The sequence below is a fragment of the Populus trichocarpa genome, chromosome 5 (genome assembly GCF_000002775.5).
Source record: "Populus trichocarpa isolate Nisqually-1 chromosome 5, P.trichocarpa_v4.1, whole genome shotgun sequence".
Lineage (NCBI taxonomy): Eukaryota > Viridiplantae > Streptophyta > Magnoliopsida > Malpighiales > Salicaceae > Populus > Populus trichocarpa.
In genome coordinates, this window is record NC_037289.2 from 20,367,322 (window position 1) to 20,392,268 (window position 24,947).

Below are 24,947 nucleotides of genomic sequence, written 5' to 3' on the forward strand. Positions count from 1 at the left end.
GGAATGTGTTTAATTTGAGAAAATGACTGCAGAAAGGAAGAATCTAGAACGACAAAAAACAATGGCATAAAGTTTACATGAGGAGGTGAAAGTCGGTTACGCACTCACAATAAAACATAGAAAAGAAACATGGTGGGGCCCGTCGGCACCAATCATCGTAGTTTTTTATTCATTCACCAAGGCCATCAAGCATGATAGGTTACCCTGCTCCCAATTGGAGAAAAACTCTCCAGGGCCTTCAATCCTTTACTTGGTGACCTGGTGTTCGTTTCCTGACCGTACACGTGCTCTACGCTCTGTCATGGTGGGTCCATGGACAAGGATCTTGTCTTGGGCCAATCATCTACCATCTTGAAAAGGTTGGACGGCGGTTCTATGCTATCCTCTGACTTTGCCTTCCATTAACGTCAAGCTCACCCCGAGTATTATTAAAAAACTAGTCATAAATCACTAGTTAATTACTGATTAGGGCTGCCTGATGGGGGAGTTTAAGGGATTTAGGCTAGGTAGATAGGATTGGGCTTTCGTAGGATTGGGCTTATATGCTCCCCTAGTCCCTACCTTGTATTTGCAGTCCGCCCTAATCCAGATTTGGATCAAGGAATGGAACAACTGAAATTTCAACTTGATTATTGTTAATTAATTTTTATATTTTAAAAATATTTAATTCTTTTTTAATTTTTTTAATTTCGAATTACTATTTTTATGATTTTAAATTATTTTGATGTGCCGATGTCAAAAATTAATTTTAAAAAATAAAAAAATATTATTTTAATATATTTTCAAATAAAAAACATTTTAAAAAAACTAAGATACCAGAAAAAATGGGCTGAAAGAGCTGATAGCCCAACTGAACCCTTGTCCATGCAGCCCAACGGACCCTCCATAAGCCCGACCAGACCCTCCTCCATGTAGACCAATCAAACCCTCAAATCTAAAAGGCCCATCCGAAGGTGAGAAAGAGAGGAGAGGGAAGAAAAGGCCAGCCCAACCGAAGCTATAGGGACAGCCCAACAGAACCTTTGGCCTAATCGAGGCCAGATGGAGAGAAGAAGAAGAAGAAAAGAAGAAACGGAGAAGGGGAGCCCTTGGCCCATTCGAACCCTTGGCCTAGCCGAGGCTAAGTAGAGAGAAGAAGAAGAAAAGAAGAAAGGGAGAAGGAGAACCACCGGCCCAACCAAGGCCTAGTGGGGAAAAGAGGAAGGAAAGGAGAAAAAGGAGGAGAAAATAGGCAGCCCAAATACTCACTTCATTCAAAAACCACCGCCTGAATTCCTGTATGCTCACTTGAAAAACGCATACCCTATTGTATATCGCAGGCGCCACCCTAGTCTCTGGTGAACTCCAACTTTCTCTGTTGTGAGCACCACCCTTTCGGTCACATACACCGTCTTACTCCTCGACGTGAGTGCCATCATTTCATACTGACTATCAATCTCAATGGCTACTTCCATTGTATAGTCCTATACTGACAAGGTGGAAGCTAGCATTGCAAGACAAAATATAAGCTTCCTATTCAACTCTTGAAACAGAGAAATATTGTATTTTTGATAATAATTAAAACAAGTTAGACTGTCCTACTCCTACGTCCTATGCTCTATATGGAAACTTCTTTCCCAGCACTCTTGACTGTGCTGTTACTCATTGCATTAAAAAAGCAGATCCTTGGTAAAATCAAGGCAACCTTCTTCAAAAAATACCACGTCAATAGTCTACTAGACACATTATTCGACAAATTCCTGAGTCAAAACGAAAGCAAAAGATGGATAATATGATGAGTGATGCCCTGTAAAAAAGTAATAAACAACAAGAAGAATTACAATCCTTGTTATCCTGTATAAATAAAAATCACTACTTGAGTTTGTATTCCACTCAGCAAAACTCATAGCTCCACCCTCTTGTACATTCCTCAACTCAAGTCTTCCGAGTTCTGTCTCCAAGTATTCCGACATGAATAGTTCCAGCATCCTCACCAAGTTGGGAAATAAGTTGCAGGAACTAGCTTCTATCAGCAGGAAGAGCAACTCACTGCCAAGAACAACATGGAATGATGAAAGAACATCTGTGCTTGCTGATAAGGGTCATTTTGTTGTCTACACAATTGATCAAAATCGTTTCTTAATTCCATTAGTATATCTTAACAGTGGGATTCTTAGAGCGCTATTTGAATTATCTAAAGATGAGTTTGGGCTGCCAAGTGATGGACCAATCACATTACCATGCGAAGCATTTTTCATGGAGTACATACCCATGTTAATCCGACGTGGAGCAGATAAAAATCTGGAGAAACCCTTGCTCATGTCAATTTCCACATGCTGTGCCTTATCATATTCTCTCCCGAATGACGAAGAACCAACAACCCCGCAACTCCATGTCAGTGCTGATCAATGTGTATATTGAACTCTGTAAATACTCATGTGGAAGTCCTTCAGTGGCATATATGGGAAATATCATTAATGTATACCTTCACATACTGCCTGGTTCTTGGCGGCTATTTATTTCATATCATACATGATACCCCATCTGTGCTCCACTTTCATGTGCTGATTGCCAAACAAAAGCAAACATGGGCACCTTGCTGAAAGTCCCTCTCAACCACCCATCGCATGGCTTTGTTTCCCATGTATTCTGGCATTAGAAGGCTGCGTTATAAATGGTCTGCCTCTGGCTCTGTGAATGAATAAACAATCCACTTCCACTATCTCCTTCATAGCAGGGAAATAGCACCTAGCATTTGTAAGACCTAGAATGCTCATTTTATCTCGTCTTAAAAACTTTCCCGTTTCTTATCAGATTAACAAAATGATCAATGCAAAGAGGTTTATCAAACTTGTGAGGAAATGGAAGAAGCTGGCTGCTCTTAGCCGAAAAAGAATCACACTGCCAACAACTGGGAAGGTTTGTTGATGAAGATTGTTGTAGCACATCATCCACCGTTGAGAAGGGACACCTTGTTGTTTACAGTAATGATCGGAAACGGTTTGTGCTTCCATTGGAATATTTTAGCAACAAAATTGCTAGAGAACTATTTAAGCTAGGAGAAGATGAATTTGGATTGCCAGGCAACAGGCCTCTGACGTTGCCTTGTGATTCAGTCTCCGTGAAATATATAATTAACATGATCCAGAGACATGTAACCAAGGTCCGAGGACATAGAGAAAGCATTGCTCATGTCCATGGCCAGCAGAGAAAAAAAAAACGCTTTTCAAAATTTTTAATTTTTTTTAATATTTTTGAATTATTTTAATATATTTATGTTAAAAATAATTTTTTATGTTTCAGAAAAATATTGCTCATTTCACTCAAGCCAGACCCCCCCCCCCCCCAGTCACGTGACGTGCGCCACCCACGACTATCCCACCTTCCCTTCCTTCCATATTCAACGTTCAAAACTAAAATAAATAAATAAATATAAATACCAACCCTCTGGCCTCTACTACAGGTAGAAGAAACTAAAATTCAGCAGACTGCAAACATCAGATGGTTGGGCCAACCTGGCGCTTTGTTTGCAGAAATGAAAATCTTCTTCTTCTTCTCTCTCCTCGTTTTCTCTCTCTCTTTCTCCTCTTCCATCGCTCGCGGCCCTCTCCATTCTTCTCTTCCTTCAGGCCAGTTCCCTCTCTCTAAAATATCGGTTCTGCGATTTATGATTGTTGTTTTCGATTTCGATTACGATTTAGGTTTTAGTGATGATCCGCAAAATAATTGTATTGTTTTATTTATTTATTTTGCAGGTATTAGAAATGGTAGTAGAATTAGTTATTCGGATTCTGTAAGGAGGCAGTTATTCCAGGATAAACCGTCTAAGTTAAGGTACTTTACCATCTCAGTTTCTTTTTTGAATTGATTTTTTAAAGCTTATTTTTATTTTATTTTTTATGCTTTTTGAATATGCGTAGTTTTTTTTTTTAAAAAAATTAAATGTGGCAAAAATTTGTGGGAACAGTGATGATAGAGCTAAAGGATACATGACTAACTCTGATCTTGAAAAGGCTGTCAAAGAATTCGGTCGAAGATGCAGTAATATTTCTAGGATTTACAGGTTATTCTCATGATTCTTTGCTGGAAATTAATTGCGGTGACACTGTTTCTATTGAGTTTTGATATACAAATGATTCGCGAAGTGATTTGTATATTTGGAGGTTTTGTCGAATATAGTTTTTTTTTTGTTGGTTTCAAGGTGATTTTGCTGACGTGTTGTTTGTTTCTCTCGTTGAGGGATTCTTGGAATGGATAAATCAGTATTGGAAAGAGTGTCCATGGAGTTCCGCTGGTAATTGTTTCACTCTATTTAGTTCCCTCTTTTCTATTTTTTTACCTGCACTACATATTTCTTACAAAGGTGGTTTCTGTTTTCTTTGGCTGTAGTGGGTTATTGAGATTTCTGACAAGCCTGGGGAGGAAGAGCCTGAACCTGCATTCAAGGTGAATGATCTTTTACAGCCATATGCATGTATGCAATGTGCAATATATGCTGTGAGCAACTAGGTGACTGATTTTTTTTTCTTTTTGATTTCTCAGTTCATTGGAAATGTCCATGGGGATGAACCTGTAGGTCGTGAGCTTCTGTTACGTCTTGCTAATTGGATATGCGATAACTATATGAAGGATTCCTTGGTATTTCTCTTCTCCTTTCATTACATGTCTGATCTAAAGTTTTTGAACTTTATTTTGCAGTTTACTTGCATGTGCTTTTTCCCCCCACATCAATTAGCTGCACATTTATTCTTTGGTTTCTATCTATGTCTTCACTATCTCCTTTAAACTTATGAATCTTTGACAGACTCTATGTGTCTTCTTCCAGGAGTAATCCATTTTTCTTTTCTAAATTAAGCCAAATTTACTGCCATCAAGAAAGGCTAAGAATTACAGTATTGATCATTTGTGACCATTCCTGGTCACATTATATGAACATTTGCTAACAAAACTTTTTCTTTATTTGTTTCATATCCTTGTTTCAGAAGCTCTCATAGGTAACATTATGTTTGCATTCAATTCTTCTAGTCAAATTAGCCTGATGAATATAGATATTTCCTGTTGCTTTGTGCACCAGTTAATAACTTGTACTACTGCAACAAAGCATGCTTCACAGCAATATCTGGTTCATTTTCAAGTCTTCTGTTATCTTACAGGCCAGATTGATTGTAGAAAATATTCACCTTCATATTCTTCCATCCATGAATCCTGATGGTTATTTTTTGAGGAGCCGTGGTAATGCTAACAATATTGATCTAAATCGAGATTTTCCAGACCAGGTACTTCATTGTTGTCACTGATTTTGTTATTTTCTTTGGGGCAAATCCAGATATAACCTGAAATCAATTTATTATACTCTGCTATGATGAGGATGAATACTACAATGTGTAACATGTTACAGTTCTGTTCTGCATGGTTTTATCTTATGACACAAGTTGCCAGCCTAACTGAAAAAAAACCTTTAGAATCTCTGAATCGTTTTACCATGTCAAAAGAATTCTAATTGGAGTAATTTCTGCAATATATTTTTCATGCAAGTACTATGATTGGGTTCCTTTTCTTTTAAGAGATGGACCAGGAGGGGAAAGAAAGAAAATAATAAACAGTTTGAGATTAATAGCATTGCTAAAATATTAATATGTGGGATTAATTATATAATTGTGGTTTTGATAGTATTTTGTCCAACAAGTGGTCCAATCATTGGTTCTGGACTTTCAGGTCGAGATTGAAATCCAAATAATACTCATTTGTAATACATATGTTGAACTTCAACATTTTTTCTGTGACTGAAATGATCTTATCTACCAGGACCTAGTCCTTGTGTCCAAATTGTTTGATCCACTATCAAGTAAAAATATTAAATTGCCATAATTGTGAAATGAAATGTTCCTGCATGTTGCTATATTTTATATACTAGTTGAATTTTGTTCTACATTTCTTTCCTAGACTCGGCTGTGAGTGAATTATGATAAAGAATTAACCAAAATGAAATGCCAGTTCTTTCCACTCAATAATGACATAAATGCACGCCAACCAGAAACAAGAGCAGTTATGAATTGGCTGAGAGAGATACAATTTGCAGCGTCTGCTAGTTTGCACGGGGTAATGCTTCGTCTCCTTTTTTTCCACTATGTTACAAATTTGGTGAAAGCATATGCATACCATGTTTTTTTTTATTAAAAAATAATTTAATTTTGTCGTTTCTTTAAGCTAAGAGTGATAGGCACTTAGTTTGACATGTTACCGTGTACATTGTATGTTGTGATTGAATTAAAATACAATTTTTAATTCACATAAAGAGGGGTGAAGTAATCATATGGGTATGTAAACATCTGCTGGTTCTTATATCAATGTGTGCCCAAAATAGCTATAAAATTCTTGAACATTGCGAGTGGCATTCTTCTTGATCAGAAATGGAAGACTTGATCTTGATTCATTCACATCTGTTCATCCTGAAATTTAAAACTTGTCTTTTCTTCCTTCTTTACATTTTCACATTTTCAACATATGATTGTTGCTGGGTTGACTTGTCCAGCCAATTTCAGCTGATTCTAAAGAAATGAACTTTTTTATGGGCTTTTGTGAGTGCTACTAAGTCGTTGAAAACACAGGGATGTGGATTTGTCTTGCTTTAATCATACTTCTTAGTCTTGCCTTTTGTTATTCTCAGGGTGCCCTAGTTGCAAATTACCCATGGGATGGTACTGAGGATAAAAGGTAATTATGCCTATTGCATAGATACGTAACTTGAAAGTAGTACCTCTTTCTTCATGTTTCGTTACTGATCCTTTAGTTCCTCCGTACATGCTATCCATTTGGTGCTTGTTAGAATATTGCATGCTATCCATTTGGTGATTGTTAGACTATTGCCATGCTGACCATGCTTATTCAAACCCATTCCACTTATTTCTGCATTGTTTCTTAACATATTTTTTTTCAATTAGGCCATTGATCATTAATCTATTAGATGGTTTGTTGATTCACACTTCTTTTTTGTAGTTTAGGTTTCCATAAAAAAAACTGACATGTATCTTAGGCATCGATACCATGATGTGGTTTCTAAACAAATCTTTCCTTTCAATAGTTTTCTTATGGCTATATTTCAGGCTTAGTGTATGCATAGTTTAGGTTCTGCTAGTATATAATTCCATAAAAGATGCCACAAGTAATTTCATGAAGCTGATCTCTTGTTTTTCTGTGTTTTTTTTGGCTCCCTAAATGCTCTCACTGACACTGAAGACACCATATTTTTTTATGCCCTGCCTAGAATTTCTTTTCTGTTCTTTTATGCACTTAGCTTTATCTTGTTATGTGCAACCAATTTCAGGAGAAATTACTATGCATGCCCTGATGATGACACATTCCGGTTCATGGCGAGTATATATAGTCGTTCTCATCATAACATGTCTCTGAGCAAGGAATTCCCTGGAGGAATCACAAATGGAGCGTTTTGGTATGGCAAGTTCAAAACTGTTTCTTATGCACAAGAACTACACTGGCATAAATCATTCTTCAAGAGTATATATTTGCACTTGTATAAGTTTTGCTTTTCTTTTCCTTTATTTGTTGCTCAGCGACTATATTAACCAAAACTTGCTGCAGGTACCCAATATATGGTGGAATGCAAGATTGGAATTATATACATGCTGGATGTTTTGAATTGACCTTGGAGATTAGTGAAAACAAATGGCCTAATGCCAATGAGGTCAGTTTTTTTTTCAAGCTGTATCTGTGTTTACTTGTCAGTACATCACCCCTGTGACGCTGTCCTCCCACTTTCCTTTATTCCCTTCCATCTTACAGTCATCCAATTGCTTAATCTGTCTTGCCATGTACGTGGGCAGCTTCCTACTCTTTGGGAGTACAACAAAATGAGTTTACTGAACCTTGCAGCCAGCCTTGTGAAGGTAGGCTGCAGTGTGGCAATTAATTTTTTTTTCTCATATATTAGTTTTTTTCCTGCTTTTTGTAACATCTATAGTAGGAACCCTCATAAATGATTTTCATGGCAAATACACATGCTGTCATGCAAATGAGGATTTTTAAAATTTCTTTTATTGAAATATATACCGCCACTTTCATACCTCATAAAACATTAGTTTGGATGAGTTGAATGTGAATTTGATTTGAAATTCAGATATCTAAGCAACAATACTATCCATGTGGATTGCATATTCATGTTATTAAAACTAAATATCATTATTGTTTGTTTGATTAAATCATTTTAGATAATTTATAGGCTCAAGGAGATCACAGTTTGTTTCTGAAGTCATGCCAATTACATATATCTGATTTACGAAGTGTCAAATCATTATCTAAATGACTTTTATGCTTACAGACAGGAATACATGGAAGGATCTTTTCGTCAGATAGTGGAATGCCACTCCCTGGCTCTGTTTCGATCAAGGGAATAAATTACACAGTAAGTTCACAACCATTTATATATCTTGTTTTTGATTGTTCTCTATTGTTACTAGGGAGTTGTAGTTTGTTCTGCTGTCCTCCAGCACATTGAGATTTTCTTTCAGAAATGGGTTGTGGATGTTGTAATATCTATCACCGAAAACAAATTATTGTCTTGTTTTTGCCATGCATCAAGAAATCTTTCAAGTCCATGTAGTGTCTCTATTCAAAACCATAGCATCATGCAGTATGTCCCTGCTCTACTAGTCGGAAAATTATTTGTTTTTTTGTTTTCCCTTTTCTCTTGAGAACTGTTTCAATACTATGTAAAATGCATCTTGACATACTTTCATTTTGAACTTTTGGGTTGGTTATTACATAATAACATTGATTGGGATATCAAGTTCAAGCTTCTGTATATAGCTAACCAAACCAGTGGGCCAGTCCTTTAAGGAAATGTTCTGTCATTGCTTTGAAACTTGGTGCTTTGTCTTCATATTTCTCTGGTAACATATTCCTTAGCAACTCCTTAACTTCAATTCACAGGTTAAAGCTGGCAGAGGTTTTGCTGATTACCATCGGCTACTTGCTCCAGGGGAGAGATATGAAGGTATGTCATATATTGAAGTGTACCAAAACATCAGGATTAAACTTTAGCAATTTGGCAAAACATGGAGTCTCCTTAAGGTTTAAAGTAATCAAATAGTTCTTCAAAATTGACAAAACATGAACACTCATTTCGATGAATATTGTAATGTTAGAAAGCCAATCTGTTCCTCAAGTGGCAACACGACAATGCTGAGCCAAAATATCACCCAGAACATTGTTCCATCCAAAAGTAAAAACTGTGGAAGTTTGAATTGTAAATGAAATTATTAATCTTATGAAATGTTAAATCTTATTCTGATTTAATAGCCTTCATTGCATATTCCCAACAGTATTATGTAGCCTTTGATTTAGCTATTGGTTATATCATTGAATTACATAGGGTAAAATGTACCAGAGCCCCTGTACAGTTATTCAGTCAAAGTGCAAAGAGTCCTTGAATAAATTATTCAGCACAAACAATCCCTTAATAAAATTGGGGCAAACCATTCAGTTTTTTAAAGATAACATGTGCCAAGCCCTCCTAAACTGTTAATGAAAGCGCAAATAGTCCCAAAACAAAGTATTCAATGCAAATTAGGTCATTCTATTAAGTGGGACGGGGTGTCCTGTGCTACACACATGATTTTACTTGAATCCATATTGGATTGAAACCTGAAGTCACTTGAAAGAAGGACTAATTTTTACTCTTAATTTTGTTCAGGGACTATTTGTTTCAAATATTTGTTTAGAAACTCTTTGCGCTTTGATCAATAGTGTAGGGACCTCTAGTTCATTTTACCCAAACATTTTTTGGTTCAAAATCCGGTATGATCTTGCAATACTATAAATTGATCTTGCAATACTATATATTTGATTTACTGGATTGTTTAAGATTGCTGTCCCATCCCCGCTTGGAATTCTAATAGCAACGGGGCAACTGTTTCTGTAGTTATGGCCACTATGCCTGGGTACAAACCAAAAACCACACGTATCTCACTGGAAGAAGCAGCCATGACTCTGGACTTTATTCTTGATCCAGAGGTCACAACGAAGGGGAGCCTACGAAGTATTAATGATTGTAGGTGTGAAAGCAAGTGCGGGCTTGAAGTTTTCTGGAGGATGCACTCAGAGGTTTATTTTATCTTGATTGTTGTCTCTGTATTCCTTTGCTTTTTATTGAAGAGGAAGCTGAAAGTCAACATTTTAAACCATAGACAGTTGCCTAGAAGGTCAGTTCAGGTATGAGGTATGTATGCACTAGCTTATACGAAACCTTTTACAACAAAAAATACATAATTCATTTTTCATTATTTGCAAATCTGCTGTCAAACTCCTAATCATTTGTGCACTAGGCGTAAGACTTGGACTCTTAAGAAACTAATGCCGAGTAAACATTGATTTATGTATACTTGGTACATTTATTCGTTCTTATAGAAGTAGCTTTCTTTGAAGCAAATAATTTCAACTTCATTAAAGAAAAAAATCAATAGAGTGGCATTCATTCTTGTCCAGTTTGGGTTTTAGCTTGATTTTAGTTAATTAGTTTGTCGTCGTTGGTTAAAAAATCCAATTATTCTCTGTTTGCTGGTTACAAGCATAACAGTGCTTATCTTCTTCCATCTCACACTTTAACCATCCATAAGCTATAGTGTATTTGAAATAGTTGACGCAATCTTGGACATGGTGATGTATATCGAGCAGAGTGTAAATGGCCTGTTCTCAAAACATTTCCCATCTGGCTTGGAGTTACCTGGTGAAACTCCCCTGATTTTCTGGAAATAGGTGCAGTACTTGGGCACAATTTCTTGCAGAGAGAAGCGTTTCGACATTGAAATGGCTCTGTTCAGTTTTTCCCAGCGTTTCTTCATTGTCTCATGTCCAAATTCAAATATCTCCCTTCCTCCTCCCTCAAGGACTGCTTTTAGAAGCTTTAAGGTTCTCAACTGACTATCCCTAGAAACTCCCATGGCATTTAAGGTCAGGTATGTTGACATTCTCTGGTAGATGACCTTGTCCTTAACGATTGCCCACCTGTAGAAAACAAATAACATGCATGCAGTGCTATTGCAAGGAACTAGCAATGCTACAGCAACACAATATTTCAACGAGGAAAAAACAATAGACACTAGTTCGTTGATTATCTTGACGAATTCTAGGTGAAACTTAATTTCTTGGCCAGCAACTTTAAAATTCTTGAGGGGATTTCGGTCTCAAAGATACCATTAACGATTATATATTCAAGAACCTCCCCTTTCCAACGTATCCCAATATTAAAGAAAAATGGCAGCTTAATTTCAGTAATATGTTTAAAACTCATGTCTGTCCAGAGAAGAAAACAAATACAAACTTTGTTTCTGGGCTCAGTTTACTTTACATGGCTGAGAGAGCAAGAGATAGATGCGTACCTATTAACGTAATTGTTTCATCGATAAAGTTTTAATAACATATTAAAAAATTATTTTAATTAAAAAATTTTAATTATTAAATATAATTTATATTATTATTTACCAATTACTTTCTTCTAACATTACTCGGATATGGATCATGGGATTGGGCAATTATAGCCTATGAAAACTCTCTATTCAACTTTTATTTTGATTTGTGATTGATTTTCCGTGCGTTTATTTTTATTATCATGTAATTAATTAAAAATAATTTTAAAAAAATAATTTTAAATCTAGTAAAATCCATAACCAGAATCATGGATTTAATAGTTTAAACTGCAAAGCTTGAATCGATTCAATATATAAACCAATCATTCAGATTACTTTTAAACCTATCAAGTCAATCAGATCAAGTAAAACAATCCCTATATAATTTAATTCTAAACTCAAACTAAACAAGAGTCAAGTCAAGAAATTCTAATATTAATTCATTGAACCATAATTAATAATAATGTAAAATAATTTTCTATCACTTATATTTTTCTTAAGATTATTTATTTTTTATTCGAGACATAATATATTATACTAGTATTCCTCTGCAGGGAAAAAGGTTTTTGTCAAATAACAACAACAACAACAATAAATTACACACCATCAAAGCGATTTTTTTTAAGATAAAAGTAGAAATAATGTGAAGTATGCTGAAGTTGAAATATTATGAGATCCCGCAATCAAAAGGTCCTCCTCCACATTAACGAGATTCACCAGAAGGGTTGCTATTGGTCAGGGACAAGCCCATGGAGATGAACAATATACATAACCTTCTCTTTTCTTTTCTTTCTAGTGAACAAAAAATTCAGACATTGAAGTGTTGTTGAAATGTTTCAACCTAGAGATTAGCAAAGTTAAATCTTGCTCACACCTTAGGCTCTGGGCACCTTTGAGCGAGTATTTGTTTTGTCTTTTCAAGGACACCAAAGAAGATTGCACCTCCAACACCGATCCACAATACTCTTGGTCCAATACCCTGCAGCAAATGGTCCATAATCCATAAAAGGAAGTCTTATGTAATCTGCTGCAATCTGTTCATTAAGATTTTTACTTCTGAAGATGTTTAATATCCTTTTCCGAACATTACTTTTAACTTATCAGAAGACATCTAACGTTTTCACGTTTTTTGGAATTTGTAACTTGAATGGAAGCACAGCTCAGTGGCATGCATGTTATCGGGTGATCAAGCTTACCCAGGTTTGAACCCTAACACCAAAAGGTCTTTATTTCATTTTTTATCAACTGAATGATATATATATATATATAGAAGGATAGGTTCCCCCTTTTATAACTAAATGGTCTACACCTTCTCAGAAAAATCATAAAACTTAAATATCTAAGGAGAAAATCAAAATGCAAAGTCATCAAGAACACTCCCAAGAGCATAAAGATATGGGGGCACAAACTATCAGTTATCCACGATCACAAGACTACGGGAGTAGCCACATCTGACTTCTCTAAATTGAATAACAGCAGGTGCTGTTGTTTTAGTAAGGAACATAACGCCAGATTTCTTACCTGAAAAGAAAGAATGGACACCGGGAAGAAGGATATAAAGTTTAAATGGGAGTACAAATTGATATTTATATCAACTCAACTAAGTCTTAACTAGTTTGGTCAGCTGCATGGAACCATCTCTTGTATTCAGCTTTGTTTATTTGGGTTAAGTAACTTGAGAAGTACATTGAAAAGTGAGAAGGGAGGGTATATAGCTTCCATTGGCTTTTTGTGAAGAAAAAAAAACGAGGGTGGTCAGAAATAGGTCCCAGGTTTGAGCAGCTGTACCATGTTATTGAAACCTAAGGATTTGCCTCTGGATTTGTGAATATATCTACCAAAACAATAGAAAAAAAGAAGAAGAAAAGAATGACCGCCTCATTTTGATTATTTAAATTGTGGGAAGAATGATAAGAAATGAACCAACCTTCAAAAGAGCACGGGTTCCTTCTTCTTTTGCTATGGTCCTGGCACAATCAAAAATCCCTTTGTACTGGTTAGCAGATCCCTGAAAGATTTGAACAGACAACAAGATCGAAGAAGATTCAATAGTAATTTTCCACTAAAGAGGAAGAAGAAAACTGATAATCAAGCCGTGCAAAAGTTCAAAAGATACGGAAGATTTATGAAATGCATTGAAAGAGAACTTATACAGATTATCTCTACCTGGACCATTAATCTGGTTTTCACTACATCGAGTGGAGTAGTCATGGCTCCAGTTATTGCACCTGCACGTGAACTAGATTAGCTGAGAGATTCTCATGAAAGGAGAGATTTATATACAAATGCAACGAACATAGGTATTGTAGGACACATAATAGAGGATTAATGAGGATTAGACATGAATTTTTTATCACCCCTTCCATTTAGATGGAATATCAAATAAAATTCTTAAAAGAAATAAGGAACATCAAAGAAGAAAATTATGTCCTTAAATGAAAGGAATGAGTAACATAAGACTAGTAGGTCATATCAAGAATCAGTGCTTGAAGATGGCAAAAACTGCAGCTCGGAATAGCTAGCACATCATTTATAACAAGCCAAGGACAAAAATAGTTTATGTAAGGACAACAGTAGGGGTGCAAGTACCAAAAACTCCAGAGAGTAAGGTGAACTTAAGCTTCTGAGAATGCTTCATTACCAGCAAAAGCACCAACTATAGCGATCTCCGCATCCTTTGGATCTCTCTTTGCCTAAAGAAAAACACAATAAAATAGTCATTTCTCCACAATTTCTTAATAAATTCACCCGCAGCATGTAGAACAGTCACATGAGATTCATTAGTTTCCTCTTAACATGATGTAAAGAAAATAATAAGATCCACAATAGCCAGGTAACAGAATTGTTAAAAACACATGCAAATAAATTTTAAGGGCCTCTAGCTCTGGTGAGTAAAAGAAAGCTTACCGCTAACTTATATCCCATTAGCATTTGCTCATAGATGCAAAACTGAATTGCATCAAATGGCAAGTCTCTCAATAAAAAGGATCCATACCCCTGAAAGTTTAAAATAAACAACAAAGTTCATGAGATATGCTTTCACATGCATAATGGCAAGCAAGGCAGGGGGTAAATCAAGCAGCACTGTATAGAAATGGTACACACCAAATGACATGTAGGTAGCTCTGGAAAAAATGATGCTTGTCAGAACTATTACACTATCAGAACCTCGTCTCATGCAGGTAAGCCCATAATAAACTTGGAAGTGCTAAATCAAATTTTAAAATTTGAAGTGTTGCATACCACATAGAGACCTTTAAAACCCTCCTTAGAGACAATAAGACGGATGGCATCAGGGGCTGAAGCAAATTGCCCAGTTTGCATCCTTTGCTTAACAACCTGACAAATGTCCGGGGAGAAAAGACCTGATAAGAACCAAAGATAGGATGGAGAACAAAGAAGTATAATTAATTACCTCTGTTGGCACACGAACAAGAGAAGAAGCAGCACCTCCAATAGCACCTGCAGTCTGAATGAAGTCATGTACCCTATTAAATCACCAAAAAGAGGCTCTATACAGTAGATGGAACCTAAAGACTCTCCATTGCAGAAAAAGAAAGAAAAAAAGAAGGTGCACAATATGCAACTCAGAGCATGAAAGTGAAGGACCTGACTTTTCTATAGGTTATTTTTCAAACAAGTTTCAACATAGTTTAGTTGACGATGCACAGGGCTGAATTTGGACCCTTCTTACTAGTGTGTCAAACAAATTTAAAAATGCCAAAGTGATAGAAAGGACTTTCAGGGGAAAATATTTAAAGACTGGTAGCACATAAAAACACTGCTGGATTAAATAGCATTCTTCATGAGAATTAGTTTACCAACTTGTAGTGCATTAGGCAGGCATCTTACCAGCTGGGCTAAGGCGCTGAGGTTTTCGGGCAAAGATTTTAGCAATTTCTGCTTTGTGGGTTCATATATGCCAACAAATATAGCAGAAGCCCTGCAAAACAAAAGAGATACATCCATAAACTGCATGCCACCAAACAAAAATAGTTAATAATCAAGATGACACTAAGTGCTAATTAAATTCAAATTATGAAAAAATGAAACATACAAACAATGTACAGATAAGAGCAGCAATACAGAACATAGATACAAAAGTACACCATATTTTCACCTATCCAACAATACACCAAATGATTGTCTATCTGCATGCTCAAGTATGTACTGGATAGGTGAATATACTTTGAAACCAAATACTCACGGTAAGACACCAGCAAGATTTCCAGCCAATCCAGAATAAAGACCCTTCAAATTGATTTTCCCTCCACCACGAACAGCCTAACATGAAAACCATGTACAATTGATTATCATCATAACTCAAATAATAAAAAGTTTTATAACTTGTATAACATGTGCAAAATTTGGGATTCTTTTTGTTTAAGTCTTTTCTTTTGACTCAATAGAATTCTTTTGCACATCCACTGTCATGTATAGTCGCAATTCAGTGTGTCAAAATATTTAGAATCACCAAGAAAACATAACATATCACCAAGAAAACATAACATTTGGACATAGAGCAACCGTGTAGCATAACTTCGAATGATCAAGCAGCCACTGTGTAGCATAACTTCGAATTATGATCAAGCAACTAGATATAGTAAAAAGAGTAATTGCACTCGAGTAACCACAATTTTACCAAGAAAATCCAGCACAATCAAAATATGATGGCATCATGCAACCATGAAAGAGGGGTGGTGAAGAAAAAGGAAATTGCATTTCTGTCAGAACTAAGCTCAGTATAGCACAATACATGGAATTTCTTTTCAAACTTGAAGCTAGTCTGTAACATTCTGGTATTGGGATGCAATGCGGAGCAAAAACTAAAGCAAATTGATATAGAATAAGCCCACTTGCCTGCAATCGAGTTTTAATTGTATCAATAGGGTATAAAACTGCTTCTGCAATAACACCTGCAGCACCTCCAGCTATGATGCCCTCTGTAAAACCCATAACAAAAATTTAGGAAGCCTACTGTAGAAAAGCTAGAGGTTGAGTTTCCATTCTTGCTATTTTATTAACAAAACACAAAATCTCAAGGCTAGCCAACAGAACAGCGAGTCCTCAAATTTGCAAAAATCATGCAGCCAAGATCCTGAATACCATCTATATTGATTCCCAGATATAAGCTGCAACAGTTGGGTATATGGACATGCTTTTGGCATTCAGAAAAATCAAAGAGATTTTCATTTTAGCAACAGTTATCACTTTAAGGGGAAAAAATGGTGGCCAGGCCACTGAATATCTAACCTAATATAGATACCAATATTACACATTGGACTTGTCAGAGACATTAGAAACGTTTCATGGCATGAAGGCGTATATATTTACACACACACACAATGAAAATGTGAATTTGCAACTGAAAAGGAGAAAAAAAAAAAGAACGAGAGATCAGATCTCATGTTAAAACTAGAGTTAAAACTCCCACCAAAGTATATGTGTGAAGATAATTGCGATAAACTAATCAGCCCTTGTAAATTGATGAAATGTACTGCCACCATTTTTTTCTCCAAAAAAGACTTATTCATAAGATCATGCACATAAGTTTATTGTAGATCCAATTTGATACAAACTTACCATACACCGCATGTAAGAAATAAAATGGTTTGTTCTCAGCTGCACTGACTGATGCGAAAAATCTACACGGAGGCTCCATTAGAGAATTACACCTCTTATACTCCAATGCACCTGTAATTTCATTTCATTACATTGCTGAAAACAACAATAGCATGAGAAGACATTAAGTCTGGTAAAGAAATCAACTTCGGAAAACAAATAGCAATGCAAACACTCATCAAGTCCTCACAGAACCAAGCCGTCATCATTGATTCATGTGGATGCAGACACCCATTATCAAATAGAATACCAGTGCTAATACAAGCCAATCCTTCAGCGAAGATTGAGGAAGCCAAGCAAAAGCAATACACGGATATAAAATGGCATAAGGGAAATTCACAATTTTACTACCAACAGTTACTAAGAAAAATTAAAGCGAGTACCAACTTACCAAGAGAGATATTTTGAAAAGCTGGTACATCCATTGATAGATAGGTAGACAGGCACAGCAACACAAAAATGAGCAGCAGCAGCAGCAGCTACAATCAATTAATTACTTAAGAAAATCATTAATCTAGTAATAAAATGCAGTTGCCGGAAGAAGAGAGGCACTGGTATAAAAATTCACGGAGATACTACACTACTAATCTTCTTATCCTGTTTTACTATTTGAATTTTCTGGTACTGTGAGCAGTGATGAAACCGAGGACTATGTTGTGTTTCTACTGCAAGTAGTGATTTACCGGGATACCCCTTGCCGCCCCGCCTCTCCCAACCTATTTGGCCCGGTTCGGGAGTGTAGCATTTTAAAGTTTTTTCACGTTTTAAAATTATTTTGATATGTTAAAAGTTTAAAAAATATTATTTTAAAATAAAAAATACTTTTAAAAAATCACAATACACTTTTAAATACTGCTTTGATACCCGGTAGACGCTCTTATGAGATTGGGCCTGGGAATTGGGCTTCTTCAGGGCAATACCGCTTTAGTGGAGGGAGATTTATTTTTTATTTTTTACAATAGAAAGAAAGGAAAAAAAAAAGAGAGAGGGAAAACAACACCCCTTGAAATTCAATAGGGGGCCTTGAGCCTGCGTTTCCTGATCAAGTATATATGTTTAGATTGGGCTGTGTCCAGTTTTTAAGTTATGGATAAAACAAACACCCGATGATCTTCAATGAATACAAGATCAGTTGAGTGTTTGAAAACACGGGTAAATTTATATTTTTTTAAAAAATTAAATTTATTTTTGTTAAAAATTATTTTTTTATATCTTGAATCGTTTTGATACGTTATATTAAAAATAATTTTTAAAAAATAAAAAAAACATCATTTTAATGCATTTCGGAATGAAAAACACTTTAAAAAATAACCACAACCACACTCCCAAACATGCCTAAATTTCTAGGAATGAGAACACACATACGTATACATACTAGTAGTTTATGGATGAAAAAAAATCTGAAAAAAATTTACAAAAAAACATTAAAAAAATAAGATCAAATCTGAAAAAAATAAGATTGCTTGCAATTATTTAATTAAAAAATAAAATTGAAAACAGATTTAAATTTTAGAAAAGGACTAAGTGCAAGAATTTAACATAAAAAAATAAGGACTGAATTTTAAATGACAATACAATGAGGGACAACTCTGGAATTTAGAATGGCTAACGGAATTTTATAGGGAAAAAAAAAGAGAAAAAAAAAAAAAAAACCAGCTAGCAACAACCATCATGAATCAACCAATATACACATTTTGCTCAACGTGGAAGAGAATGACACGCTGCATTGAGCACCAAAATTTTTCCTTATTCTGTGAGACCCCTATATCCAAACAAACAAAATAAATAATCAAGTCATTTAAGAAAAACTAACTTGGGAGGATACAATTAAAAGGGAAAAAAAGAACATACACCAAAAGATAAAAAAGGCAAAATTATTTTTCCTAATTGTGCAACCCAAACATATATGTATAAAATTAAAGTGGCTTAATAGTTGTCAGTGACTCAAACTCGATCATCAAAGTTTTGATGTTATAAACTAATAAAATTAAATTTTATTTTGTAAAATCAAACACTAACCAAACATCAAAATATTTTTTCAATACCTCGAGTCCTTATCCATAGACAAATAAAACAACCCGCAAAACCTGTAGGCCCCATACCCATATAATTGCAATGTTAGAGGGTCAACCAAAGAAAAGAAATTAAAGGATTATAAATTAAAAAACTGAAAGATAAAATAAAAGAGAACCATTGATAATCCATGATGTTGATTGAGGAGGAGGATAATAATTCCATTTTAGTTTTAATTTTTTTAAAAATATATAAATAACAATTATAATCACATTTTCTTTGTTTCTAATATTATAATCAAATGTTTAATTGGGAGATCTTTCCTTTTCTTTTGTTATAGATACTTAGCTTCAACTACCTTTAGATTACTTTCATTTCTTACTACTTTCTTTGGACCTCATATCTATCTTCTTTTTTTTTCATTTTTTTTATTGGGGTGTGTTTTCTAATAAAAAAATAAATTAAACATTTTAATTTGATTCTAATCTAATTAGAAAAAATAATTTTATAACTAATTTAATCTGTGCTTTTAATTTTTATATAAAATCATAATTTTATATGTAGAGATAGAATCATAATTGTGCTAAAAAAATATCATATTGTAATAAGATAAAGGCTATATAAGCATAATCTTAATTCTACTCTAAAAACCCTAAATTAGATGTTAGGGTAAAATCATAATTTTGACCTCATTTTTTTTTGCCGTCCAAAGTGGGCTCATTGCTCACCGCCAGTAACAACCTCATCAATGGCAACCTTGGCTGCCATCGAACTGCGTCGCCACCAGCATAAACAGTAGCCTCATGGTGACATGTATGACTTGGCCTTGTGCACATAAATTTAATCTTTTTATTAATGTTAATAATAATTAAAACATGTAATCAGGAGTTGCATTGATAACTCTAATACCATTAATGGGTTTTTCAAAATTCTTAGACACAAACCATCTAGGTGGTGGCCCAGTGGTAAGAGTTTGGGACCAAAAGGTTTGCTCCCTTTGTGGTTTCAGGTTCAAGCCCTGTGGTTGTTCATATGATGACCACTGGAGGCTTACATGGTCGTTAACTTCAGGGCCCGTGAGATTAGTCGAGGTGCGCGCAAGCTGGCCCGGACACCCACGTTAAACTAAAAAAAAATTCTTAGACACAACAAACACAATAATTTTTTAACTTTTTCTAGATTCCCAAGGATCTTGATAGATAATTTAGGATTATCTAGGATCTGATAAAATATTACTTGAAGATTAAATCTTTTTTCTGATATTTGATCAACTTCTTTAAGACTTAGTTACCACAAATAATAAATCGTCTAAATATTTGGTCTCAGTAATTCACATGAACAATTAGTGATAATCTTTTAAAACCCTTTTAATTGACCCTTTAATAATATCACATATTTTATTTCAAGATAATTTTATAAATTTATTTAATCAAGTTCCTGCATGATTTTTCTAGATTTATAATTATAATCCTATTATTAATTATATTTTAATATTTAATATTTAATATTTATTTACAATCAAATCACACATCGTAATTTAATTTTTGATTAATATTTTTAATGTCTAATTCATTTTGTGTTAGTTATGTTTTTGGCTACAATTCTGGAAGTGAATCATTTTTTTTTTAATTTTGTTTTTTTTTTTAATATTTGTTTAGCAGAGAATGAGTTCTTTGACGATTGGGGAGCGGATCTGTGCCGCGTGTATACCATTTGCGGATCATTGAGATTTTCATTCTTGCTGATGGTAATTGCTTTGAGTGTCGGCCAAGTGCTAACAGAAATCGATATGGTTTCCAAGATCTAGCTCGCCTCGCCGATGGATCTCGATGTACTGCCCCTCTCTCTCAGTTTTGGTGATGTTTTGTTTCCTGGTGGTCATTGAATAATGATCAGGGGGCTGATTGGTTTCTGAGAAAAGCAAAGAAAATAATTTAATAGCCTTGCATTAGCCTCTTGAATATTGTTTTTTAATGGAGATGATGTGGTATTTACTGTTAATGAAGTGGAGGCAGTGTACCAGCTGTATAAGAAGTTGAGTAATTCGATAATCAAAGATGGCCTTAATAGGCCTTGGAAAAACATTGTTGATACGGACATGGTGGTAATATTTTACTAAAACAATATAACGATGGATTTGTTTTTCTTAATTTTTTTTTATAAAACTGGTTATTAGATTTTTTTACATAATTCATTAGTTATTATCAGATTAAATATGAATAAATATTTTTTTTATTTTAAAATCACAATAAAATAACCAAAATACACTTGAAAGCAGAAAATTATAAATTTACATTCAAGGACTCTTTTATATTTCTATACTATTTTTTTTTCTAATTATCAAGGAAAATTTGATTTTTTAATAAATAAAAAATAAAAATAGTTTGTGTGTGGGAGGAAGACGTCTGTGCTCTTCGAGCGAGGCTTATAGTGCCTCCCGACAACCAAGACAACTTTCATCGTGTTGTTAGAATCGTCGCGACATCTTTTTTTTTTAAGATGGCATGTAATGACCTTGGAATGACAGTTCGATGCCGATGGTTTTTTTTTTCCTCCCGCTTCTCTCTCTCCTCCTCTTAAAAATCGCATTGGTCATTCTAAATTTCAGAGTTATTCTTTTATTTATAGAGATGTCAATTACGGTCCATCTTGTTTTGATTTCTAATTTATGTTCTTGATCTTTTTGTAAAATTTTGATTTGTTTTCAATTTCATCATTCAATCTCAATTTGTGATATGTCATTTTTTTTTTAATTTGTTCCTTATTCTTTTGATTTTTTTTAAATGTTTTTAATCCTTTTGTTAAATTGATTTTTCTTTTCAATTTCACCCTTCAATCAATTTTTTTTTGTAATTTTTTATTTCAATTTTTATTCTCATTCTTTTGATAATTTTTTTTTATCCTTTTGCTAAAATTGATTTTTCTTTTCAATTTTATCATTTAATAAAAAATATAATTTATTTTTTATTTCAATTTTTATTATCTTTCTTTTATTTTTATTTTTATTTTTTGTTTTGGATCCTTTTGTATAATCGAAGTTTTTTTTTCAATTTTATTTTTCAATATTTGATTGGTTGATAATTGAACTTTATGATTTTTCTAAATAAGATGTTTTTGGTCTAATGACACGGATCACGGGTTTGAAAAGTTAACAATGGTTGACATCGTTTTTTTCTAGCTATTTTATGCAATTGCTCCCTTAATTCCCATTATGGTTCCGTCACTGTGAATTGCCTTTGAATAAACTGAGTCTAGTCATTTAAATTATATGGAATTAAACTATACATAGTTTAATTTTAAATTTAAACTAAGCAAAGAGTTAAATAAAGAATTTTCTAGATTGACATGTTAAGTTTAATAACAATGCAAGATAGCTTTCTACAATTTAAATATTTTTTGTTTTGGTCAAGTAAAATTTTAACCCGAACTTGTAGCGTAACGGATTCCTGTAAACTGGTGAATCCTAAAACGACAACCAAATCCCCAGAAAAACAACAACAAGAAGAAGACTCTTTCGAAGTACCTAGCCGCTATAAAAAACTGAGTATATTTCTTTAGGGAATTTAAAACTTCAAGATGGTTGCCTCTAAAGAGGAGATGAACCTGCTAGAAAAATCATCTTAAAGAAGGAACAAACAGTCCGACCAGGAAGTTTGTTAAAATTAATAAATGATTAAGGCAAGCAACTGCAGGCTTAATAACTAAGGGCCTCCTGTTATTAAGGATTCTAAATGGTAAAAGGCAAGCAAACCCAAATCTTAAATAGGAATCTACGAAATATTAAACTTCGTTTAAAACATTAAATTACATGTACTAACTAATTAAACTTCTTAGTACATGATATAGACGGAAGCACAATAAAAATAAAAATAGCAATTAGCGCAAAAAAAGTCGAAATAAATCTTCCTAAATCATAGAATGCTCGTAATCTTCGGTTTCTACGGCTACATCACTATGTAGCATGATAACGTTTCCGTTTGAATTAACGTCTACAATGACAGAACGTCCCTCCTCTACAAATCCATTCAAGATCCCTTTAGCAATGTTATCCTCCAAAAGCCTCACAATGGCCCTCTTCAATGGCCTTGCTCCGTAGCTAAGGTTGTTCCCTTCTTCAATTATCTTCCTTTTTAATCCATCTGTTACTCGTATAATGATGTTCTTTGCCTTTAGCCTTCCGTAAACTTCCGCAAGCATCAAGTCTGCAATCTCGTTTAGCTGTGCATTGTTCAATTTTCTGAACACGATCACTTCATCTATTCGATTCAAGAACTCTGGGCTGAATTCTTTCTTCAGTTCCTCAGCTACTATAAGCTTGACGGTGTTGAATCGTATCTCATCTTCCTCGTCTTCCTGGGCAATCAAGCTATTACCAATATTTGAAGTCATTATAATGATTGTGTTTTTAAAGTCCACCTTTCGTCCTTTACCATCAGTCAACGTACCATCATCTAAAATCTGAAGAAACACCCTGTTAACATCTTGGTGAGCCTTCTCAATCTCATCAAAGAGAACCACGGTATGGGCTCTGCAACGAACAGCTTCAGTAAACTGACCACCGTCATCATACCCTATATAGCCAGGAGGTGATCCAAAAAGCTTTGATACAGTATGTTTTTCCATGTATTCAGACATATCAATCCTGACGACGGCTTCTTTGGAGCCAAAATACTCAACAGCCAATGCCTTGGCAAGTTCTGTTTTCCCTACGCCAGTCGGACCGGTGAATAAAAAGCTCGCAATTGGTTTGTTGGGGTCTTTTGTGCCGACTCGTGCTCGGCGAATAGCATGACTAACTGCCTTCACAGCTTCTTCCTGGCCTACAATGTACTTGTGCAGTTCTGCCTCCATGTTTAAGAGTCGACGAGATTCTTTATCGGTGACTTTATCAAGAGGAATTCCCGTCACCATCGAGACAACAGCTTGTATATCCTCTTCAGTCACAAGAAGTTTCTCTGAAGCTGATCGCGCTTGACGCAGCTGAACTCTGGCACCAGCTTCATCGATCAAGTCTATGGCCTTATCCGGTAGAAATAGACCGCTGAAACATATATAAAAGTACATATGTTGTTGTGTATTCAAGATCTAACTAAACATGAATAACATTTAAATAAATTCCAAAGTGTTGAGAAAGGGATTAATTGAAAACATAAAATGCTATCTGATATGATCTGATAGGTTACAAGGTAAGTAAACGTAAATTTTGACCTTATGTATTGGTTTGATAAACGAACTGCTGCAACCAAAGCCTCATCTGCGTATTTGACATCATGATGAGCTTCGTATTTTCGTTGTATTCCTTTCAGTATCTCTACCGCCTCATCAACAGATGGCTCTGGCACATCCACATGCAGAAAACGCCTTTTGAGTGCTCCATCTTTTTCAATGTACCTTCGATATTCATCAATTGTTGTGGCTCCAATACACTGCACAAGAGGGGACAGACAATGATAAGAAATTGTAAATTGGAACATCAGATTACGAATAGACTACACAAGTACGGACTAATTTACCTTTAGCTCGCCTCTTGCAAGAGCTGGCTTTAGTATATTAGTAGCATCTAGTGTCTGGCCATTGCCAACAAGGGTATGCAATTCATCAATGAAAAGAACTATATTTCCATCACTTTGTTTAACTTCATCAACAATCCCTGTTAATCTTTCTTCAAAATCTCCGTGAAATTTGGTGCCAGCAACTAGACGCGCCATATCCAAAGCAAAAATCTAAAGAGCACATCACAATTTGAGGTGTACAGGTACGAATTACTGGTGTAGAATTATTAATTATTAATATCAAATGTGATGATTTTTGGTAAACAAGTTGTAGGACTACCTTCTTTCCCTCAAGTTTTGAAGGAACAGTGCCTTTAACGATGTTTGCTGCCAGGCCCTCAACAATGACAGTTTTTCCGAC

The 24,947-nt window shown here is 34.8% G+C and overlaps 4 protein-coding genes across 10 annotated transcripts; 2 read left to right on the forward strand and 2 right to left on the reverse strand.

The window, feature by feature from the left end:
- The first annotated feature begins 1,950 nt into the window (after window positions 1-1,950).
- Window positions 1,951-2,907, forward strand: LOC7492486 (auxin-responsive protein SAUR67). Its single transcript, XM_002306683.3, has 2 exons — window positions 1,951-2,391; window positions 2,794-2,907. Exons 1-2 carry the CDS (start codon window positions 1,951-1,953, stop codon window positions 2,905-2,907), a joined length of 555 nt encoding a protein of 184 aa, XP_002306719.3.
- A 483-nt stretch (window positions 2,908-3,390) lies between these two features.
- Window positions 3,391-10,285, forward strand: LOC7469245 (carboxypeptidase SOL1). 4 transcript variants are annotated; one of them, XM_006383580.3, is made up of 15 exons: window positions 3,393-3,608; window positions 3,735-3,813; window positions 3,947-4,042; window positions 4,243-4,273; window positions 4,369-4,425; window positions 4,522-4,617; window positions 5,133-5,255; window positions 5,974-6,078; window positions 6,647-6,693; window positions 7,304-7,429; window positions 7,579-7,681; window positions 7,821-7,883; window positions 8,315-8,398; window positions 8,926-8,989; window positions 9,917-10,285. In XM_006383580.3, the coding sequence occupies exons 1-15, from the start codon at window positions 3,515-3,517 to the stop codon at window positions 10,210-10,212; spliced, it is 1,464 nt and encodes a 487-aa protein (XP_006383642.2). In that variant the 5' UTR covers window positions 3,393-3,514; the 3' UTR covers window positions 10,213-10,285. The 4 variants fall into 4 exon arrangements, with proteins under 4 accessions (XP_024456145.1, XP_024456146.1, XP_052309087.1 ...); XM_024600377.2 differs by lacking the exon at window positions 7,821-7,883 and having other exon boundaries at window positions 3,391-3,608; XM_024600378.2 differs by lacking the exon at window positions 5,974-6,078 and having other exon boundaries at window positions 3,391-3,608.
- A 1,706-nt stretch (window positions 10,286-11,991) lies between these two features.
- LOC7492487 (S-adenosylmethionine carrier 1, chloroplastic/mitochondrial) lies at window positions 11,992-17,738 on the reverse strand. Of its 4 annotated transcripts, none has more exons than XM_024600969.2 (12): window positions 17,413-17,735; window positions 16,983-17,093; window positions 16,260-16,342; window positions 15,607-15,683; window positions 15,252-15,342; window positions 14,815-14,868; window positions 14,643-14,738; window positions 14,307-14,396; window positions 14,041-14,092; window positions 13,566-13,627; window positions 13,327-13,407; window positions 11,992-12,378 (listed from the first exon to the last, which is right to left on the reverse strand). In XM_024600969.2, the coding sequence occupies exons 1-12, from the start codon at window positions 17,444-17,446 to the stop codon at window positions 12,268-12,270; spliced, it is 942 nt and encodes a 313-aa protein (XP_024456737.1). In that variant the 5' UTR covers window positions 17,447-17,735; the 3' UTR covers window positions 11,992-12,267. The 4 variants fall into 4 exon arrangements, with proteins under 4 accessions (XP_024456737.1, XP_024456739.1, XP_024456738.1 ...); XM_024600971.2 differs by having other exon boundaries at window positions 16,983-17,117; XM_024600970.2 differs by lacking the exon at window positions 11,992-12,378 and adding an exon at window positions 12,601-12,920 and having other exon boundaries at window positions 17,413-17,738.
- A 5,136-nt stretch (window positions 17,739-22,874) lies between these two features.
- On the reverse strand, window positions 22,875-24,772 carry LOC7469247 (chaperone protein ClpC, chloroplastic-like). The gene is made up of 3 exons (XM_052453224.1): window positions 24,548-24,772; window positions 24,164-24,460; window positions 22,875-24,119 (listed from the first exon to the last, which is right to left on the reverse strand). Exons 1-3 carry the CDS (start codon window positions 24,740-24,742, stop codon window positions 22,941-22,943), a joined length of 1,671 nt encoding a protein of 556 aa, XP_052309184.1. The 5' UTR covers window positions 24,743-24,772; the 3' UTR covers window positions 22,875-22,940.
- Between the last annotated feature and the right edge of the window lie 175 nt (window positions 24,773-24,947).

Bases quoted from the DNA above. Each gene is read 5' to 3' on its own strand.
- LOC7469247 (XM_052453224.1), bottom strand. From the start codon at position 24,742: ATGGCGCGTCTAGTTGCTGGCACCAAATTTCACGGAGATTTTGAAGAA. The intron at 24,461-24,547 runs GTAAATTAGTCC...CCTCTTGTGCAG, and splicing joins TTGCAAGAGGCGAGCTAAAG to TGTATTGGAGCCACAACAAT. The intron at 24,120-24,163 runs TCAACACTTTGG...ATGTTTAGTTAG, and splicing joins GTTTTCAATTAATCCCTTTC to ATCTTGAATACACAACAACA.
- LOC7469245 (XM_006383580.3), top strand. From the start codon at position 3,515: ATGAAAATCTTCTTCTTCTTCTCTCTCCTCGTTTTCTCTCTCTCTTTC. The intron at 6,079-6,646 runs GTAATGCTTCGT...TGTTATTCTCAG, and splicing joins CGTCTGCTAGTTTGCACGGG to GGTGCCCTAGTTGCAAATTA. The intron at 7,884-8,314 runs GTAGGCTGCAGT...TTATGCTTACAG, and splicing joins TTGCAGCCAGCCTTGTGAAG to ACAGGAATACATGGAAGGAT.
- LOC7492486 (XM_002306683.3), top strand. From the start codon at position 1,951: ATGAATAGTTCCAGCATCCTCACCAAGTTGGGAAATAAGTTGCAGGAA. The intron at 2,392-2,793 runs GTATATTGAACT...GTTTCTTATCAG, and splicing joins ATGTCAGTGCTGATCAATGT to ATTAACAAAATGATCAATGC.
- LOC7492487 (XM_024600969.2), bottom strand. From the start codon at position 17,446: ATGGATGTACCAGCTTTTCAAAATATCTCTCTTG. The intron at 17,094-17,412 runs GTAAGTTGGTAC...ATGAAATTACAG, and splicing joins TTTTCAAAATATCTCTCTTG to GTGCATTGGAGTATAAGAGG. The intron at 13,628-14,040 runs GTAATGAAGCAT...GTTCACGTGCAG, and splicing joins TATAGTTGGTGCTTTTGCTG to GTGCAATAACTGGAGCCATG.